At 32.3% G+C, this 23,365-nt stretch overlaps 1 protein-coding gene across 1 annotated transcript in view; it reads right to left on the bottom strand.

The window, feature by feature from the left end:
* The window catches only part of SLC15A5 (solute carrier family 15 member 5), a 162,592-nt gene that overhangs the window by 56,629 nt on the left and 82,598 nt on the right, over positions 1-23,365 (bottom strand). The window contains exons 5-6 of the mRNA XM_074269592.1: positions 19,683-19,869; positions 5,159-5,347 (exon numbers count right to left, since the gene is read on the bottom strand). Of these exons, the coding sequence (XP_074125693.1) occupies positions 5,159-5,347; positions 19,683-19,869 (376 nt within the window). The remainder of the gene's footprint in view (positions 1-5,158; positions 5,348-19,682; positions 19,870-23,365) is intronic.

Raw genomic sequence — 23,365 nt, 5'->3', positions numbered from 1 at the left:
AGCAGGTTGCAATCAACATTTTAAAATGACTATTAAGTCATTAGTTTTCTTATCTTTTGACAATGCAAGCTCCTTAAAGACAGGGATTGTTTCATAATTTGTCTTTGTATTTCTAGCAATTAACAGTACTGAATAAACGCTTGTCAGTGGATTGATTGTTGATTATTATAATTTGTTCTTTTCACCTTTCTCAATTTAGATTTTCAACGTTGTGATTTCATATAAATAATATATCTACCCTTGATTTTTACTTTTAAAGTGGATTGCCTCTTCACACATAAATATCCTAATTTCGTCTAGTAGTTTAACATTTTTATTGTGCTTTCTATGTATCCTGAACATATATGTTTGCAATATGTCTTCCTTAAATTATCTACTTCCAAAAAGCCCAGAGTATATGGAGCCAAGGCATTCTTTTTGTATAGTACTTCATACAACATAAAGGAATCAGGTAATCAATAACTTGTTATTTAATCTTTTTTAAGTCATATTTGACTCTCTGTGACCCCATTTTATTTTATTTTTGGGGGGTTTGTTTGCCCATTTTCTTTTTTTCTTTTGTCCTTCATTTTCTTTTTTTAAATCAATTTTATAATTATAACATTTTTTTGACAGTATATATGCATAGGTAATTTTTTTTTTTTAACCACATTATCACTTGTACTCCCTTCTGTTCTGAATTTTCCCCTCCTTCCCTCCACTCCCTCCCCTAGATGGCAGGCATTCCCATATATATTAAATATCTTATAGTATATCCTAGGTACAATATATATATGTGCAGAACCGAATTTTGTTGTTGTTGCAAAGGAAGAATTGTATTCGGAAGGTAAAAATAATCTGGGGAGAAAAACAAAAAATGCTAACAGTTTACACTCATTTCCCAGTGTTCCTTTTCTGGGTGTAGCCGATTCTGTCCATCATTGATCATGCTCTTCCATCAGAATACATCCTCCTACAATATCATTGTTGAAGTCTGTGACTCCATTTTAGATTTTCTTGTTAAAGACATTAGAGCAGTTTGTCATTTTTTTTCTCCTATTTATTTTACAAAGGAGAATACTGAGGCAAACAGGATTAAGTGAGTTGCCCAGGGTCTCTCAGCCAGTGTGGTCAGAGCCCAAATTTGAACTCAGGAATATACGTCTTTCTGATTTCAGGCCTGATACTTTATCCATCTAGCTGCCTTTACTTAATAATATTATAAATATATATTATTGATGATGATGAGTGATGATGTAAAATCATATGAAGAAATGGTTTGAACTTTTTACAGGAAAGACATTATACAAATTTGAGGCTATTTTGTATAGTAACTTTTCAAATGATGGCAGAAAGCCTGAGTCTAAATTTTAGTTTTATATAAAGAATGTATATATAAGAAAAGCTATAAAAGGTCAAAGAAGTTTTGGGGGAAAATGATTATTAAAAGAAGAAATCTTGCTTATGGACTTCACTATGTATAAATGCAGGAATACAAATAATTGTCTACGTAGTCCTATTTTTTCATTGTGAAAAAGTAGGATTTTCAGTCCATTATTATTCTGTTAATTATTAATTGACACTTTTTTTCTTGCTGGAATTTCTAGTACAATATAATTCATTAACACACTTTGCTAGCTCTCAGCCTGCTGCATAATCCCTCTTCTGTCACTTTAGTAGTTTTTAAAGTATCTAGTTCCCTTTTACAGTACTTAGGTTTTTAAGATCAAAAATCTCTATTTTGACCCTTTCCATATCTCTTCCTTCATGTTCTATTTCTCAAACTAAGTAATTATCGGACTGATCATTTTTAGGACCAAAGATATTTCCTTTGTCTCAGCCTTTTAACTGCAGGCATGAAACAAATCAACAATTATTCAAAAATTCTTTATTTTTCCTCTAAATTACATATATTATTAATAAGCATTAAAACCAAATCTGAATTCTACTCTGCTTGTCAATAATTGCTAAAATGTGTCTACAGGTGAGGGTTGACTATTCACACACAGATGTTTTATTACAATATGATCAGAATAGACAAAACATAATATTATAATAATCTTTTTGAAGTACCTGATATTGAAAGCCTTGGAAATTTCATTAGCTTTTGCAAGGAGATGGAGGTCTTTCCCTAACCAAAATTTAGAACTGAGGCATAATAAAGACCAGAATGGGTGTCTAAGTAAATGAATAATATTGATTTTGCCTCCTTACTTACCTTTGGCTCTGGTGCAAATTCATTTATACAATAGACTAAAATATTTGGGGAGTATTTTGCCATAAGTTAGATCATTATTTGCAACAGACTCATTTGACTTCCCATAAAGACGTAAGGGAGTAAAAAATAAATATCTAGTATTAGTCTGGGAATACTCTGTCTGGTTTTTGTTATTGAGTATGGTGGTAATAATGAAAGACTTATGAATCTGCCCTCATCAAGAAGACTATGGAATCAGTAAAGGGAGAGGATGAAGAACAGGTAAAGAGCAACATACCATTAGAGACTACATAAATAGTGTTTGACTAGAGCAGTAGAAATCAGCAAAGCAATGTTCCCTATAAAAATACCACAACCAGAGAGGAAGTCCAGTTAGATAAATGTGATGTCATTTGAAGATATTGATATTCCTGCATTATCAAAAGAATAAATTACTTCTTTATACACAGTCCTTATATATGAGTCCCTAGTTTGTGACCCTAATGAATGATAGCTTTCTTCAATGATGGTGTACATATTTATGGGAAAATGTACTCTGCATTTATGCAGAGAGTGCAATTTTGTGTATCATCTTATTATTTCATTCATTGCTAATGCTTTCAACTAATTGTATCCTCTGAGTGAGTAAAGATAAAGTAAGCACATAAATGGGGCTTGTGAGTTCTCTTTTTGAGTAGAATGAACTCTCAGAGTACTGTCAATCTGAGTTAGCTATTTTGGAAATACTAGAAGCGTGTCCTGTGTACTGTACTGTCATTGCTTTTAATAAATGTTACAAACTCTGTTATCCTTTTTCACATTCTAGTTGACCACTGATGAATTCTGACAATTTGAATAAGATTGAGGGCTTTAGAAGAGATGGCCCCCTCTCCATCTAGTCGAAAAAGGAAGAAAAATATTTTGCTCCACTCTTGCTCAACCCTATATACCTTATATCATATATTTTCTTCATTTATACTGAATGTTGTTGGAGAAGATAACTATACTAATGGTCTACTATAAAAGAATGTTATCTAACCTCAAATTGGCCCTCACCACTACCGAGCAAAACTTTTATTTTTCCTTTTTTAGTTCTCTATCCCAATTCCTTAAGCTCCAAGTGATCCCATTTTAGATTTTCTTTTTCTTAAGCCTCAAGTCTTCTCTCTCTCCATTTCTCAGCTTTGGTAGGTTCTTTTATTGAGAAAATGAAGACCATATGCTCTCCCTTTTCTCCTATGTATGGTGAAGAGGTGGGCCTTCTCATTGCTAAAGGAAATCCCTATTCCTTGGCCCTGATATTACTTACAAACTGGGTGGTCCTATGCAATCATTATCATCATTATTAAAAGTTTGAAAGTGAAAGGGAAGCAGTGGCTTCAAATATCAAAGCTAAGAATATGGTTCCAAAATCCATATGTCTAATCTTAATTCCTTCTGAACTTCACTTCTGCATTGTCAATGTATTGGACATTTCTTGGTTGTCTTAAACATCTCAACCTCATTATGTCCAAAAAGAATCCATTATTTCCCTTTTCCTCCCAAAGCTGTCCATCCTCTAATCTTTTTTTAACTACTTATAAGATAAAAACTCTTTAGGCTGGCATTTAATGCTCTTTACTATCTGGTTCTCACCAACACTTCCAGTCTCATTTTATGTTACCACTCTTCACAAGTCCTACATTCCTTTAATGCATGTTTAATTTACTGCCTTTTTACCCTTGCCATTCCCTGTGCTTGGCAGGTACTCCCTTTTCATCTCTACCTCTTGGATTCCTTATCTTTCTACAATAGTTAGCTCAGTTGTCATTTCCTCTATGAATGAAAGCAAGGCTAGGATATACATTTTAAAACAAAGAGAAATTTTGACACAAGATAACATTCACTTATGTTGTAACCTAATATCACTGAATTTCTTATTCAATATAGTTTTGGTTTTATATTCATGTAGTCAAATTGTAAGATTTTCTGCTTATTAGAGATTTTACTGTATTCTTTTCTTTCTTCCCTCCCTCCCTCCCTCTCTCTATTCTTTATCTTCCTCCTTTACTCTCCCTTCTTACACTTCTCTCTCTCTCTTCCTTTCTCCTTCTTTCTCTCTTTCTCTTTCTCCCTCTCTCCATTTTGCCCTCTCTCCCTGTATTCCCTCCCTATCTTACCCAGGATAAAAGTGTAGAGGATACATACAGTCTCCTCTAATACCAGGGAAACTTTAATCTGCTGTGTTTCAAAGTTGGGATGATTCAGCCTTTGTAAAGCAACCTGATTCCCCTTCCCAGATGCATGGTGTGTGTGTGTGTTGTGAATATATTAATATTGAATTTAGTATGAACATTTTATCAACTTATCTCTCTGCAGTTCACTACAGTTCAGAACTCCCCTGCCCAAGAGATCTGTTAGCCTCAGTCTACTTGTAACAGGAATGACAGTTATGCATCAAGGTGTGTGATCACATCTTAAAAATCAAACATTTAATTCATAAATATGAACAATTTAGATAACTGAACTACTCTAGATTTTTTCTTGAGTTAAAATTTGAATTTTTTTATTGGCTTTCTGATATGTTACTGATTCCATTCTAGACTTAAAACTTTTTTAATAACACTGAATTATCTGGATATAATATTTACTTCTTTTAGGCTTGTTTGTGAGAAAGTCACAAAAAGATAATGCTCCTCAAAGGCGGAATGCTTCCTTCAAAAGATTTTTTTTATTTCCTTGTTGAACATCTGGCCTAATGATTATTCAGTTAACATAGCTTTCATTCCACATAGTTTTGATGGCCTCAATTATTATTCTATATGTGACAAAGAAATAAAAGAAAATTAGAAACTTTTAAATATAGGTGATACACAGGTTTGCTCAAAATTGTGGAAAACAGTCAGGATGCAAAGAAACAACAACTTAAATCATTTTTATTAGGTTGATATTATTTTTCATGAAATAAATCCAATAGGTTCTAATATTGACACTTCTACTTACAGGCTGGATTGACTAGCGCTTCAGCCACACCAAGTAAAATGTATTGAGGGATCAGTTGGAGACAAGGCATGGAAGAAACTGGAAGAATTTTGCCAGAAAGAATCTGCTCCACCAGAGGGAAGTTTTTTCTATGTATCTCAGAGAAGCCAGCTCCCATCACAGATAATGCAGCAGAAAAATTACCAGCAACTGAAAGAAACAATAAAATTTAAAAATTAAAATTCCTGAAAAAAGGATGTACTAATAAGTAATAATGATTCTTATAACAAAACTCCTTCAAATCACTAACAATAAAAAAGTGTATTAAAGTAGCGCTGATGTTTTCCTACATAATTAACAGATTGGCAAAAATGACAAAAGCTAGAGGGACCATCAGAAAACAGGCCCATATTAATGGTATTGCAATTGCAAATTGATGTATCTATTCTGGAAAACAATTTGGAGGTAGAGTCCAAATGTCACTAAACTGTGTGTGCCATTTGATCCTATGATATATCTACTAGACATGTACCTAAAATAAGTCAAAGATAGAGAATAAGATTCATTTGTATCAACATATTTATAACAGCTCTTTTTGTTATAGCAAAGAACTGGAAAGTAAGAAGGTGTCCATTAACTTGGGAATGGTTGAACAAATCATGGTATATGAACGTAATGGAAAAGTTTTATGGTTTAAGAAAAGATTAAAGGGAATAGGTTCAGAAAAAAATGGGAATTTTTAAAATGAACTTAGAATAAAATGAGCTGAATCAGAAGTACATTAAACAATAATTAAAACAATGTAAAGACGAACAACATCTAAAGCTTTAAGAGGTCTAATTAATATGGTAACTAAACTATGATCTCAGAGGACTGATGATAATACCATACCATTCAAGATGCTGAATACAATAAAATGTTGAACATGGGCAATGTGAGAATTTGTTTTTATTGACTATGCATATTTGTTATAAGGGATTACTCTTTTTTTTTTTAATTGGAGGTGGTAGGAAATGAAAAGAAATGCTTGATAATTAAGAAAAGGTAAATAAGTAAATAAATGATGTGGATTAATTTAAAAAAGTATGTCAACTCAAAAAAACAGTTTCTTGGAAAATAAAATAAGCTAATGAAAGATTAGTTTTTTACTTTGATAATACATGCATGCACATATACACACACTCAAATATACATTTTGCTACTCAAATTGTAAAATGTGTAAGAAATCTAATCTGTTTTTGAGGATTTATAATAAAATTCACATTCATATAGGGGCTTAGAGTTATAAAGACTACATTTTATCTCATGATACAATAACTCTCTGACTGGAGTAATATAGATAATATTATCTCTGTTTTACAAAGAGGAGAAAGTTGAAATTTTAAAAAAATGTCTTTATCTAAATTCAAATAGCTAAGCTACCTGATCTGCAACTAGGAATTTTCATTGGGGGAAAATTCAGTTGACTAGAATTAGGTGATCCATAGGATTTCTTCCATCTTATAGTTGACCTGACCCTTTCTCCAGATGGAATGGGACACAGGGACCCATGCTCTTTTCCTTAGAGCAGACTGAGTCTGAGGATTCAAAGTCCCAATATTCTCTAAAAAAGTCCTATGCTTATGTATTTTTTTCTCCCTTCCCTGTGAGAAGTGCCACCTTACCCATTACTGGAAGACACTATAAGTGCCTTGCATTTGCAAGCATTTCTTTCTCTTCTGAGCACCTCCACATCTCTACTTAGGGGTAGAGGTAAAGAGGTTTGACACATCAGGAAAAACCTCCCCTCTTCTGAATCGCTGCAACTCTGCCTTGAGAAAAATGAGGACTGCTATCCAATTGGAAATGTTCCCAACCACCCTGGGAATTCTTAACCCTTATTGTGAGGATTCCTGGAGTTCTAAATTCATCTTTCTCCCTGGGAAGATTACGGTTGAAAATTATTTTTTTTTGGCCATGGATTTATAAGATCTATTTTTTTTCTTCTGTTGCCTATACTAACCTGTAACTTTTCTATAAATGCTGTATTCAACTTGGAGGAGTAGAGAACATTATTGGATTCATTTAATACCCACTCCTTGCCCTGAGACTGATCAACTGGGGACTTGGAATTTATTTCCCTTTCTCCTTCCTTGGATGGAGGGTGGAAAATGTCACTCATTAGAGGCTAATGCTATAATATATCTTTAATCTAGGTAAATCCTGGTGATTCAATCCTAATAATGGTTCTAGAAACTACAGATTCTCTTGACTTCAAATCTCATCTTCTTTTCCTCTTCTTGAATTAATTTCTTATGATCATTTCACAATTTTGTAATATTCTATGGGAAGTGTAGAATTAGAGACACTCCCCTGACTCTAAGATTTCTCCATTTCTTGGCATTGTCATCATAGATAAAAATGTTATAATAGAGATAATGTAATTATTACACAGATTAAGGGAAAGAAAATTCTGAAGTTAAAAAACAAACCATCTTATTTCTATCTTAAATTTGTCCACTAAACTATGACAATCCTTTTGCTAAAAGACATAAATTTGGTGACTCTCTCTCTCTCTCTTTCTCTCTCTCTCTGTCTCTCTGTCTCTGTCTCTCTGTCTCTGTCTCTCTCTGTGTGTGTCTCTCTCTCTGTCTCTCTGTCTGTCTCTCTGTCTGTGTCTTTCTCTCTCTCTCTCTCTCTCTCTCTCTCTCTCTCTCTCTCTCTCTCTCTCTCTCTCTCTCTCTGTCTTTCTGTCTCTCTCTCTGTCTCTCTGTCTCTCTCTCTGTCTCTCTCTCTGTCTCTCTCTCTGTCTCTCTCTCTCTCTCTCTCTCTCTCTCTCTCTCTCTCTCTCTCTCTCTCTCTCTCTCTCTCTCTCTGTCTTTCTGTCTCTTTCTATATTTCTTCCATAACCTACCTGGGAGGTCAAGACAATATAATTGAATTGGATGTCTAAACTTCGGTACTTGCTCTACTCTTGGATCTGACAGACATTGAACTCAGATGCTAAAGAGAAAAAAAATTCACCCCACTACTTATCCTAAGGACTTTTATAGGGTAATTAGAAGAAACTATATTTCAATTTCAACTATTAAAGAAATTTTCTTTTACTGGTGGATAATTTTCACCTTTTGGAGAAGGCAGAGTTCAAGAGAAGAAGCAAACTATACAGTAAGTATTTTGAGCTAATGACTGCTCACTAACCAAAGAAGATTTTGTAGGTGCAATTTTTTTCTCTGTGGAAAAGAATAAAGGTTTGGGAAAATATTTGGATCTTTGTAGAAAAAGAAATATTCCATTATGGAATATTATTGTTCTGTAAGAAATGACCAAACAGGATGATTTCAGAAAGGCCTGGAGAGACTTACATGAACTGATGCTGAGTGAAATGAGCAGAATCAGGATATCATTGAATATTTCAACAACAATACTGTATGATGATCAATTCTGATGGATGTGGCCATTTTCAACAATGAGATGAACCAAATCAGTTCCAATAGAGCAATAATGAACTGAACCAGATACACCCAGCAAAAGAACTCTGGGAGATGACTATGAACCACTACATAGAATTCCCAATCCCTCTAATTTTGTCGGCCTGCATTTTGGATTTCCTTCACAGGCTAATTGTACACTATTTCAAAGTCTGATTCTTTATGTACAGAAAGACAACTGTTTGGACATGTATGCATATATTGTATTTAATTTATACTCTAACATTTTTTTCCCCCTGAGGCTGGGGTTAAATGACTTGCCCAGGGTCACACAGCTAGGAAGTGTTAAGTGTCTGAGACCACATTTGAACTTGGGTCCTCCTGAATTCAGGGCTGGTGCTCTATCCACTGCGTTATCTAGCTGCCCCTACTCTAATATATTTAACATGTATTGGTCAACCTGCCATCTGGTGGGGGGGGGAAGGAGGGGAAAAATTAGAATACAAGATTTGGCAATTGTCAATGTTGTAAAATTGCCCATGCATATATCTGGTAAATAAAAACTATTAAAATATTATAAAAAAGAAAAAGAAATATTCCTGCTTCTACACAGTTGAAAAATAGGGGAGAAACAAGAAGATAATGACTCCATTTCAAAGTCTTGGATAAAGTGGAGGCACATTGAAATAGTATCTTTAATCAAGAGTAAGTTTGCATAAACAGGATAATCTATAAAAAGAAAAAGAAATTAATAATAAAAATATCTAGATATACTCTTGGACTTAGGAGAGAGAAGCGCTTGAGGCAAAATTGAGTCAAAAACGTTCCACAAAAGTGATATCTCAAATATGCTTACTTTACAATGCTTTTCTTATATTCTTTATATAGATGAGGTAGACTTCTTCCCCTTAAAAATGCTCTAGACATAGGGACTTTCTAATTTTTTATTCCATGTTAAATAATAGTAATAAGATTCATATATCCTTGTTCTACCTCAGAATTTATTGGAATTCTTCCAATAGTTATTTATTGCAAATAATGCTATTATTGCTTTTAGTTGTATAGATTAAATAGCATTTAAGAAAACCTTACCGATTCTGTGACTTTTAGAATTTTAGCATGAGTTCTCTATTTTATCAAAGGATTTTTCTTTATTCATTATATAATCATTGTGTTACTTTCTTTTTATCTTATGATAAATTTTCCTAATATTGACTTGAATCTCTGACAAAAATTTGTTTTAGTCATATTTAAAAATTTTTGGATATATTCCAGTATTGTTCTCTGCTAAATCTGTGTTAAAATTTATATCAATAATAATTTGTGATTTAAAGCTGAAACTGATCTTTGAGTTCAAGCATTTCATTTTGCTAATGATAAAACTGAGGCCCATAGAACTTAACTGATTTCCCTGAGTGTCTGTCTATAATGGGTAAATTGCAGATTTGAATATCTGAACTTGCCTAGATCCATTAATATTTCCTTTGCATAGCAGTATTCAACACATAATGTACAGAGTTTATGTGATTTGGAATCCTGTAGATAAGGGTGCAAGTCCTTATAACATGCTAAATGTGTCATTATTGATTAATCACTTAATCTCTCAGTGCTCTAGTCAATACTTTAAGACCTCAAACTACAGAATAATTGTGAATTTGCTTTTATATAGGAGTTTTTATACAAGAAGATTTTTACATCACTGAAATAAAAGATCTGGAATAACAAAAAGACATAATAATGATATTTACCTATGGTTTTTTTACACACCCACACACACACGCACGCACGCACACATATATTCTTACCTATACTGGGAACTAGGAATATATTGTTTCATAAAAGGAATTTCTTGTAGTACTCTTTTCTATTTCATTGAGTACAATTATCAAAATTATTGATATTAATATATTGAAATTGGAGCCCTATTGCAATGTTTCATAATGAATAGAATTGAACCTGGTATCTCCAAAACTTTGTGATGGAGCAAAAGTTCCTTGATTTTATGCTTCCATTTGACTCTAACCAAAACAAAAACAAACACAAAGAACTATGTTTGCTTTCTAATATCAAGTGTGCTAAATAAAGGGAGATTCACTACCAATAAGCCTAGCCATGTGGTAATGAGTTCTTTGGTCATTACAATCAATGAACCACCACTACGCGCCTGGGCCATACTTCCACCCAAAATACATATATCAACAGTGGAAAGAATTTACATATCTAGAAAACATTTATAGAAGTGTATACCTATATGTGTCCAGACCCCATACATTGAAGGGGGAATTAATTCCTCTAAAAGTACAAGACTCCAATGACTTCTGATAATAACAGCACAAAGTCCCATAAATAGTCACATAGTGATTATTTACTGACATGTAGTCTCTATTGGATAGAGCTCTAATCTTATAATCATTGATCAATGGGGTTATACTGGCCAAGTAATTGTGACTTTCTATATGTCATGAAGTTCAGGTTTTCATCTTTTCAAATACATTGGTGGCCATTTTGATTACTGTTTATTGTAATGCAGTGACTAGAAAATCTCAACCTGATAAGAATAGACTGATAGATAGTTCCTTAGTTATAGCCAAGATTATAAGTTATCAGATTTATCTAAGGGCCAAAAAATAAGTAAAGTACCCCAAATCTCAGATTGCCTGTCTTCTTGATTTTTTTTTTTTTTTGCCTGTGTATATCAGAGTTTCCTGTCCCAGGTCAATTTAACTTAATCTTGGAAATTCCTGATATCTTGGATTTGATGCAAGCTTATTTTGTATCAAATTGCAATATATTTTGTTATTTTGTTTATTTAAGGCAAATATGAATATGGGTGAGATTAGTAAAAATATGCAGGCAAATATGGTTCAGCAATAGGAAATTAAAAACTTATAGATTTCATGGAAACCCCATGCTTACACATGTATATTTTCTCTGAGTAAAGAACTAGATAAATTTAGAGACAGAAAGTACCAAATAAAATTGCAGAAAATTAAACTTATAGTTTAACAGAGAGGAAATTTATTATTATTTATGCAGAAGAATTATTGAATCAGTTATATGTATGTATATATAGAAATGACATTATAGAAAATATGAAAATAAATACAAAACTAAAAGAAAAGAAAAATGATGAAAAATATGCTATACAATTAAACAATTCTAACTGACCTACTGAAATGAGTTATTGATGCTTAAAAAAAATGGATGGAATTACATCAGTTCTTATGACAGCTTTACATAGGAGTTTAATTGCATCATTGCATAGTCTATTTCTACAATTGGGAGACCAAAAGAATTCCAAAACTATCTAAGAAAACATTTGACCTGCTTGCAAATTAAAGTTCTGAGTATTAAATTTAACACTCTTTGAAAAGGATAGTGGAAGGTTTTCTGCATCACAACTTCATGAGACAAATAAAGAGTGGAGATTAAAAATAATTCAAGGAATGTTTTTTTTTTAACAAATTCTACTAATAAAATAATTTCCAGAGCATTTAAAGATGAAAGTTGAAGATCATGATTTCCAATTTTTAAAAATTTTACTTTCTCTTTACTTTTGTAGATTTTTAAAATTTTAATATTTTATTTACAGGTAAAAAACAATTTTTAACATTCATTTTTCTATCTTTGAGTTATAGATTTTCTCCCTTGCTCTATGCTCACCCTCTCCTCTCCTCATTCCCTGGAGAAGATAAGTTATTAGATATAGGTAATGCATGTGAAGTAATGAAAACTATTTCCCTAATGGTCATGTTGTTTAAAAATGTATATAGGCCAAAAGAAATGAAAAACCTTTAAGAAAAATGAAGTTAAAGTTTTTCTTCAATCTGCATTCAGCACCATCAGTTCTTTCTCTGGATATGGACAGCATTTTTCAACATAAGACCTTCAGAACTGTCTTGGATCATTGTATTTATTGCTGAAAAAAACTTAAAAGCATTCACAGTTGACAATTCTCCAGTATTGTTGTTACTTTGTACATAGTACGTTCTACTTTGCACCAATTCCAGGTTTTTCCAAGAGCATCCTGCTCATCCTTTCTTATAGCACAATAGTATCTCATTAACTAACATACAAATTGTTCAGCTATTGCTTAATTGATGGGTATTCTCTCAATTTCCAATTCCCTGTCCCCATAAAAAGGCTGCTATGAATATTTTTCTACATAGATGTTCTTAACTTTTTAAAAAAATCTTTTTTGGGATATGGACCTAGCAGTGGTATTGCTAGATCAAATGGTATATGTATGGTTTTAAAATCCTCTGAGCATAGTTCGAAATTGCTCTAAAGAATGATTGAATCAGTTCACAATTCCACCTACATTGTATTAATGTGTCATTTTTCCTGTATTGCCACCACTATCTGTTATTTTACTTTTGTGTCCTATTAGCCAATCTAATTGATATGAGGTAATATTTCAGAATTGTTTTAATTTGAATTTCTCTAATCTACAGTGAATTAGAGCATTTTTTTCAATATGGCTATAGATAATTTTATTAATGAATCTGAAAACTATTTATATATTTTGATCATTTATCATGTGAGGAATGGCTCTGATATTTTATAAATTCAACTCAGTTTTCTATATGTTTGACAAATTAGTCCTGTATCAGAGAAACTTGCTTCAAATATTTTTTCAGTTACTATTGCTAACTGCATTTCTCTTTCCTTTTTCCTCCCCTATTTATTCTATACTCTCTTTCCTTTCACCCTGTCTCCTTCCCCAATCTATGCTCCTTTCTATCACTACTTTCCCTTTTCTTATCTCCTTCTCCTCTTTTTCTTCCAATAGTCTAAGATAGATTTCTATAACCAATTGACTATATATATTATTCCCTTCAAGTCAGTTCTGATGAGATTAAGGTTCACTCACTTCTGCTTAATTAGCTCCACTGTAAAAGCTTTTTTTTTTTTTCTTGCCTCTTATATGTAAGATAATTTACCTCATTCTGCCCCTGCCTTTTCCTTTTCCTCCAGTATGTTCCTCTCTCACCCCTTAATTTTATTTTTTAGATACTATTCCTTTATATTCAATTCTGTGCCTTCTGTCTATATATATTCTTAACTGCCCTAATAACTAGAAAGTTCTTATGAGTTAAAAATATCATCTTCCCATCTAGGAATGTAAGTAATTTAATTTTATTAAGTCCCTTATGATTACCCTTTTTGGTTTACCTTTTTCTGCTTCTCTAGTCTTGTATTTAAAAGTCAAATTTTCTGTTCAGCTTTGGTCTTTTCATAAAGAATGCTTGAAAGTCCTCTATTTTGTTGAATATCTCTCCCCCAGAAGTATTATACTCAGTTTTGATGAAATAGGTGATTCTTGCTTGTAATCCTAGCTCCTTTGCACTCCAAACTATCATATTCCAAGCCTTTCTATCCTCAAATGTAGAAGCCATAAATCTTTGTGTTATCCTGACTGTGGTGCCATAATACTTGAATTGCTTCTTTCTGGTGGATTATAACATTTTCTTCTTGACTTTTATAGCTCTGGAATTTAGCTATAAAATTCTTGGGAATTTTCATTTTGGTATCAGTGGATTCTTTCAACTTTTTATTTTGTTTTGTCCTCTGGTTCTAGAATATCAAGACAATCTTTTCCTGAAAATTTCTTGAAAAATGCTGGTTAGGCTCTTTTTTTTGATAATGACTTTCAGGCAGTCCAATAATTTTTAAATGATCTCTTCTAGGTCTATTTTCAAGATGTGTTGTTTCTACAATGAGATAATTTCACATTGTAGTCTATTTTTTTCATTCTTTTGATTTTGTTTTATTGTTTCTTGATTGCTCATAAAGTCATTAGCTTCTATTTGCTCTATTCTAATTTTAAGGAATTGTTTTCTTTGTTGAGTTTTTGTGTCTCCTTTTCCATTTGACCAATTTTACTTTTTAATAAGTTTTTTGCAGCTGTTTTCAAAGATACTTCCAGGGACTTGTAAGTTTTCCATTCTTTCAAGTTAGTATGGGCTAAAAAGAAGTGTTTGCCACTTTCATGGCTTTTGCTCTAGTCTATGAGTGACTATAAATACTCTTTTTTTGCCCTGGAAGTATGAGGAGATTCCTTTCTCCATTGTACCTGCAAACTCTAGTGTACTAATGATCCTCTTGGTCTTGGAACCACCTCTCAGAACTGCAACTGAGATCCAACTGTGGGAAAAGCTCTATTGCTTTTGTACTTGCCTTAGTACCAGCAAAGAGTTCCCTGTAAGGTCCTTCTGTCCAGTTGTTCAACTCTCTTACCATCTGTGAGCTGAGATAGCTCTGGAAATAGCTACTGTCACTGCTGATTCAGTGACTACCAGGTCCTGCTTCTAGTTTTCTGGTCCAAGCCTGTACTGGCACAACCTGTACTGGTCTGTGTCTCACATTGGTGCAACAGACCTTTCCTGCTGATCTTCCAAGTTGTTTTTCTTTGGAAAATTGGTATTTGGGACCATTTAGAGTAGAGCTCAAGTGAATCACTGCCTTTATTTCACAATCTTGTTTCAGACCCAACTTTTTAAAATTAACAAACTTCTCATCATCATGGATGGTGAAGCCACCACAAATGCAATCTAATTCATGATTGCTAATGTGTTTTTAAAGCAAGTGGAAATTTCACTGGAGAAAATAAAGAGGGGCAACTAGTTGGAATAGTGGATAGAGCACCAACCCTGAAAGCAGGAAGACCTGAGTTCAAATCTGAACTCAGACACCAAAACATTTTCTGGTTATGTGACCCTGGGCAAGTCACTTAACCCTAATTGCCTTGCAAAAAAGAAAGAAATGAAGAAGAAAGAAAGAAGGAAAGAAAGAAAGAAAGAAAGAAAGAAAGAAAGAAAGAAAGAAAGAAAGAAAGAAAGAAAGAAAGAAAGAAAGAAAGAAACGAAGGAAGGAAGGAAGGAAGGAAGGAAGGAAGGAAGGAAAGGAAGAAAGAAAAAAGAAAGAAAGAAAGAAAGAAAGGAAGGAAGGAAGGAAGGAAGGAGGAAAGGAAGAAAGGAAGATAGAAAGATAGGGAGATAGGAAAATGATAGGAAGATAGGAAGAAAGAAACTGAACTAGACCAAATATCCAAAGGAAGAATCTATAACAGAGAAAAATAATTCTGCGGGAACTGTAAGATGAAGGATGAGAAAAAATGCATTGTCAATATCAAAAGCACTGAAAAAATCCCAGGTCTTATCACTTGCTCAGTTAATCAATATTTATTAAGTGTCTACTATATGTTATTGATTAAGTTTGATGGTTCATTAGAGAGAATGCTGAGACTGGAGTTAGGAAGATCAGAGTTCAAATCCAGCTTTAAACTTTTACTAACTTTGTGACTCTAGGCAAGCCCTTAACCTCTATTTGCCTTAATCCACTGGAGATGAAATGACAAATAACTCCAGTATCTTTGGGCAGCATTACCATATTAGGATGCACAGGATCACTAAGAGTTGGGTAGACTGAACAACAAAAACAAAATATATTATTATACAAAAGCAACTGAGAAAACATCAACAATGGTCAACTTTCATATTCATTTTCCACATTTATATAAAATACTTATGAAAACAAAGTCCAAAATGAAACAGGATTATGCAGAGATCATGAGTTTCTTCAGATATTTTTCTCTGAGTGGCATTGTGACGATTGCATCAAGTCCTAGAATATTACAAAATATATGGATCTGGAGTCAAGAAGACCTGAATTTTGATCCTATCTCATACATTTTCTAGCTGTGCGACTAACAAATCACTTTACCTCTGTTTACTTTGGTTTCCTCATCTATAAAATAGAATTAATAATAGTAACTACTTCCCAGGGTTGTTGTGAGAATAAAATGAAATAGTTGTAAAGGATTTTGCAAACCTCAAAATTCCATATAAATGCTAGCTATTATTGTTATTATTTCATAAATCATGAATTTGGCTTAACTATCAACATAGGAAAAAATGGGGAGAAGACCGCTTATCGAATAGACTAATTTCCAAATCTCTTGATCTCTTAACTACTTAGTTAAAAAAAATAAAAATTGTAGCTTTGCCCTTTATGTCTACATACATGCAATACATATCTATATGTATGTGTTTGTATATATATGTATATACATGTATAATTATATATATGGTCTGCTATTTATGTTATATATCTATAAAACTTACAAATACAAATTAAAGTGATGCAATAAAAATAAAATATTTTAAAGTAAATCCTATTTTATTTATCTATGGTACAAAAACCCTTTCTTATATCCAGTAAAACAATTAATTATATTAATATTTTAGAAATAGCAATGTGTTTAAATGTTTCATCATTTTAAAAAATCATAGTTTAATGTTTTGTGAAATAGTGATTCAAAGGTTCCAAGTTCAGTTATTCTGTAACTATATTTTAATGACTGAAAATGATTTCTTACAAAAAAACAAAGATTGAAATGAAAGACACACTTGGTTGATTGAACTGATATTTATTTTCAGTCTCATCCACTAATTATGAAAATTATTTATTGTTGTTGAAATTTGACTAGAAATTTCCATTTTCTTTGATTCTAATACATTATTCTTGTAAATAATCCAAAGTTTTAATAGATTTATATTTTTAACAGATTTTAATAGCGAAATTCTTGACTTGGAAAACTTTTAATTTAAATAGATTATAAAGTTCTGCTCCCAAGTATTTAATAGTCGACACATATAAATTTTTGGTAACTCTAGCTTCATTTTTAAATGTCTTGCTAATTGTGATGGCTTCATAATGCCTGGCAAGATTCATTATTAATAGAGAGGGTACAGATACATGCTCCAATTTTTTTTATATATGATTTTTTTATGGCTGTCCTTTTATCTTATTTGATTAGATGACCATTGTTTTTATCTTACAATGGGAGTAATAAAAGAAAGCCTGAACCTTCTATTGTTTACCTATATTTGCATTACTAGCATTAACTTCATTCTTTATTGTTTGGTTTTGTTTTGTTTTTACAGCAATCTATAAACAAGTTCAGTTCAGCAAAAACTGGATAATATAAAATGAAAATCCATTTAACTGGATATAAATAACTGAAAACAAATGAATAAAAGAAGGAGGCACTATCTGCCTCTCTGTACTGTGTAACTCTATATACTATCCTTATTCACTCTAGGTGACAAGCGAGCATTAGAGTAAGTGATGATGCCAGTGTCAATCTATATATGAAATATTGATACAGCTTACTTATTTTGTTTTTAAGATAATAAGTGCATATAGCTATGCATCTTATTTTTCCCTTTTACCCTAATAGAGCATCTTACGTATTCCCTACTTTGGAGTCCACTGATGGAGGAGCTGATATTGGGGAAAAATTCTGTAGTTTTCATTTATTAGACTATATATTTTGGATAGAATTAATAGGAAGAAGAGAATTAGTTGAATTGCTTTTAGGAAATTACAAATTTTTTTTTAATGGTTTCAAGTTTCTCCTAGAAACAGAGCCCATGTTTTTAATCCCAATATTCTTCTGGTGATATGGTACAGTATCGAGTCATAGAATGTTATAGTTTTTAAAGAAATGAAATTAATCACTCAGAAGACAATGGAAAGACATAGTTGACATGAGCAATCTGCCATACATTACATAGAAGATGCTATGAAGGAAAAGATATTTAGGATAATATCAAAAATATACAATTAAAAATGATGAACAGGTCACATCAGAAAAAGCAAAGGAAGATTAATGAACATTTTGCTCCATTGGTTTCCTCTTGATGCTACTGATACTAAGATAACTCAAGGAATGTTTATAGTATGCTGGGAAGACTCCTTGTGGTGAATTTATGGGAGGAAATGGGAAGAACAACATAGGATGTGCAGACAGGTGGTGATATGTATTGCTGGAGGGCATAGCTATATTGATGAAATTATAGGATTAATAGAGAGTTAGAGGTATAAATTCCTCTTTTGACATTTGGTGGCTTATATATTCATACATATATAAAGTTATATCTAAAATGGATATGCCCTTCAGCAATACATATCACTATCATGTCTATTCATTCCATGTAACTTATAAAAACAAATTAGAATAATGTAATAAATATGAAATATTTTAAAATAATTTTTATTTTATTTATCAATGGGATTTAACTTTTTCATTTAATTAAAATAATTATTGATATTGTTAGAAAAAAATAATGTTTTATTATCTTTTAAAATCTTAGTTTGACATTTTGTGATATGATGATTTCAAGATCTGGTGCTAAGTTTAGTTTATTTTGATACAGATTTTAATGATCAAAAATGATTATTCTTAAAAATACCTAGATCCAAATGAAAGATGTGCATCACTGATTGCTTGATATTGTAAATACATATAGATGAAGTAAGATTAAATTCTGTTATTTAAATTATTTTCTCCAATTTAAAGTCAGGATTTAGTCCTTACCATTTGTTTATATTATTTTAATCTCATACTGGTCTCCTTCTACAAAAATTCTCTCTGTCTCTGTCTCTCTGTCTCTCTCTCTCTCTGTGTCTCTCTCTTTTTCTCATCTCATCTCAAAACCCAGCTCAAGGTAAGAGATCTAATATTGTTCAGTGAACAATAAGAAGGATCCAACTTTACATTTGCCCCACTGTCTATTCCTTCTGTTCTTTTCCCTTATCCAAATAATATTCCTTTGTAATTTTTTTCTTCCAAAAATGTTGATTCATTCATTAAGGAATATATAGATTAATGTCTGCAAAATATTCTTATGTTTTTTCTTTGTATCCTTATCGCTTAGCACAATGCTAATTGGTTGATTTTGATTCTGATATTTGTGGAGCAAAATAATATTATTTGCTTCTTAAAATATCATAATTCAATTTTCTATTTGCTTTTTGAAGCATTATCTTGGGCAATCTGGATTGTTTTTCCTTTTTAAGTGAATAACTTTTTCTTGACTTCTTGCAATACTTGCTGCTCGGTGCTTTTTTTCTAAAGCTTGTCTCCACTAATTTTTAGTGACTTAAACTTGGGGTTTCCCTCATCCCACATTATGCATTTTGGTTCCACTCTAGAAGTTTTCATTGGCCCCAATATATTTGGGTTAGCTCATCTGTCATGATTTAGAATATTTTAAAATAAAAACATATACACATAGACATAAATGCATGTATACAAACACACACACACACAAGTAAATTGTACTTACTAATGCATATTGACAATGGTAGTCCACTCCTCTTTAGAGGAAATAGGCAAGTGTTGATACACTCAAGAAAAGGAGCAAGAATTAATAGAGGTATGATGCTTATCACATTCATTGCTGCAATTGGCAGAAGAAACCCATTCAAATTCAAGTTGGAATTCATAGTCTGCAGATAATATCCTGAAGGAATCTGAATTTGGGAAAGGGGAAAAAAAGACTCTTTCTTAAAATAGCGACAGCTTCAGAGAAAATATTTTATATATTCTCCCAGTGAGCATTATTTTACTGACTAAGCATCTGTGAAAGACCAATGTAAGAATCCTCATCTTTTTAATAGTCTTAATTCTGAAGTGATAAAGCTTTTCTAAATGTATGGTAGAAGTTCTGTTCACTCATTGTACAATAGTAGTAAAATTCATGGAAAATTATTTATAAAACCCATCTATCTTCATAATTTTCTCTGTTGAGTATGCATGCCAGCCAGAGTGTCCTTTCTAGGTTGATAAGTAAGAGATGAGATCCCCTTAGGTTTTGAATTGGAAGAAGTTTTTCTTCCTCCAACAATGAGTAGGAACCACTTAAAAGTGTTATTGTTGCTTTTATCTACATCCTTCATCACAAGATATCGCATAGCCGCATCATGACCAATGGCAAAATCGCCAAGGATTTTTGTTTTGTTTTGCTTTATTTATTTATTTATTTTTTGCTTTCCCAAGACATACAGGGATTGGTGGACACATTTTTGAAATTGTTACTCGCTGATTTATGCATTCAACTATTCACTAAAGGGCTTAAAAGTATTACCAATTAAACCTAAGTTACCAAAAAAAATGGAGAGAAACCAAATATTTTATCTACTTTATGGTTTGTGCAGAAATACTTGGGTGCTATTATCTCTCATTCTAAAAGAAAATTAAGTAAAATAACTTTATGCCCTTAAGCACAAATCTATCAATATACTTGGAGACTAGGAGAATTCAAATAAAAAAAAGTATACATTTTAAAATTGCTATTTCACTTCCTGCAAACTCCATAAAATGTTTGCAGACTGAGAAGAGATTCCAGCCTAACCAATATTCCTAAAGAGATTTCTTGTATAACAATATATGGTTTAAGCATATAAAGTTTACAATAAGTGAGTTTATATTTGAAATTCTTATTAGTTCATCCTCCAGAGTTTAAAGGGAAATGAAGTCATGATATCTGCAAATTTTGATAAGCAGCAAATTTTGATTAGAAGATATTCTAAAAGCATTATTTAAAATGAAGCATATATAAAGGAAGAACAATGTGAAATAAATAAGAAATTCGTCTTTACATGCACTATCCTTAACTTAACACAAGAAGTAGTTATAAAATGTCTTCTTAGATAATTATTTTCTCTTGCCTTCAACTTCTCCATTTGCTAAATGGAAATAAAGACTCATAGGATCATAAAATTGGAGTTAGAAAGTACCTTAGAAACCCAGCCTCTATTGTTCCCTAATTGATACATGTTGTGCTCTTCTGATATATATATATATATATATATATATATATATATATATATATATATATTTTTTTTTTTTTTTTGTTCTATATCCAGATTCATGGAATTATTAGGAGAGTAATTAATCTGTTAAAAATAAAAACATACCCCTATGCCAGAACCATCCTGATAACACATGAATTAGTGCAAAGAAGTTTAAAATAAAATGACAGTTCAATAACATGGAAGTGAATGAGATAAGTACTCTTTTCATACCCATTTTCATACAAGTGGTAATTCTAGTTTGTTTCCCAATAGTTCTAATCAATTCCCAATTAACTTCTTTTTGTCTTCCCAACATAGCAAAAGAAGGATATAGTATGAGTGATCTGATAAAGTGATCTGAAAAGTATTAGAGAAACATTATATTGGAAGTAGAAAAAAAGTAATTGTTGGCTTCTCTGGGTACAGCAGCTGTAGTCTAGGGTTCATTGATTCCTTGGTGATGTTTCCCATAGTCTGGTCTAGATGAAGCTGCACATTTTCCTCATCTCTTTCATCTATTCTCTCTAGACTCCCTGGTGTGACTAATAAGCTTTTAAAAACTGTACACTGGCAGTGTGCCTGCCCCCAAAGAGTCCATGCTGAGTGACATGGTCATAGTGTAGAGTCCATGAACAGGTTTCCAAAGGCAATTTCCTTCAATGATCTAGAAACTTTTTATCCCGAGCATTATGGGAAATAGGTTTTGTACATGTAAATCCACATAGTCCCTACTTTCATAACACATAAAATAAATTCTATATAAATTTTATTTTTATTTAAAACATACTTTATTGCATTCTCATGTTTTCAAAAATGACTGCATTTATTATTTCATTTTACACAGATAAAATCTCCGTTAAAGGCAAAAAATTATGAAATATGACATATCAATGTAGTGTGCATTTGACCCTGGGTCCTTGAAGGTTATTGTAATGGACCATATCCTTTACCAAGCTAGACATCTTTTTTATAATGTACCTGGCAGTAAATTGTAATAATAAAATCTCTTCCTCCCTCTCTCCCTTCTTCCTTCCCTCCCTCCTTCCTTTTCTCTATCTCTGTCTCTGTCTGTCTCTCAGTCTGTCTCTATCTTTCTCTCTGCCTGTGTCTGTCTCTCTCCCTTCTCTTTCTGCCTTTGTCTCACACACACACACACACACACACACACACACACACACAGTACTAAAGTTTTTAATGCACTGCATATACATTGCAACACTGTGAGGTAAATAGTTGCAGATATTATTAATGTGGGACATATATGTGTGTTTGTTCCCCATGTAGTTGTGTATATGTCCATATAGGATTGCATAAATGAGGCTAAAAGGAACATCTCTGGAATTCTGATTTAAGGGAGACTTTGATTCTTTCTGGAGAAAAGCATGAGATTGGGATTATGAATCTAGCTTGAACTGTTCTCCTCAGAGAACATACTATAATTATATCTATCATCTGCCATAAATATTACTAGTTGAGGTTAACGCCATTTTTTAATGGTTACTATCCTTTTATGGAGAAGTGCCTTCTATATCCAAAGGCTTGACTCCCTACAAACCAAATATCATTGCAAATATTAGTCAGTGAACAATGCCGTTTATTCACATCAATAACAAAAAGAAGATAACAATACATTAGTTATTTCACAAAATGGACACAGAGAGAGATAAAGAGAGAGGGAGACAGAGAGAAAACAAAGCCAGATAGACTGAGACTGAGAGTGATAGAGAGAGATAGACACCTCAATTTCACCCATGGGTAAGTTCTCTAGAAGAATTTCTATGCCACAGGGAGACAAAACATCATGTAATCATTATCTCCACATCTGAGGAAAGTCTTATGAAAATATATACTGGGTTTTAGTCCCCATAGTTTAGGAAATGGAGCTTCAGAGATCTTTTATGGTTACACAGCTAGTATTAAGGGCAAATTCCAAACACAGCTCTCCTTTTACTCCACATCTAGTATTCTTGGAAGCTTTTAGGCTGAATTTGAAAAGATCAAAAAATTGACCATTAGAAGATGAATCTTTTTCTTCCATACCAACTTCTGAATATTGTCCACTAAGATGTAGAGACCTTAAAATGGAAGTATCACTCACTATTAAAATTATGGATTTTAAAAGTGTTCAATTATAGAAATATCTTCAGAATAGTTGTTTTTGTGAGGCAGACAG

The sequence above is a fragment of the Sminthopsis crassicaudata genome, chromosome 5 (assembly GCF_048593235.1).
Source record: "Sminthopsis crassicaudata isolate SCR6 chromosome 5, ASM4859323v1, whole genome shotgun sequence".
In the NCBI taxonomy this organism is placed as follows: domain Eukaryota; kingdom Metazoa; phylum Chordata; class Mammalia; order Dasyuromorphia; family Dasyuridae; genus Sminthopsis; species Sminthopsis crassicaudata.
The sequence above is the reverse complement of the archived record's forward strand: the minus strand, read 5'-3'. Positions and strand labels throughout refer to the sequence as shown.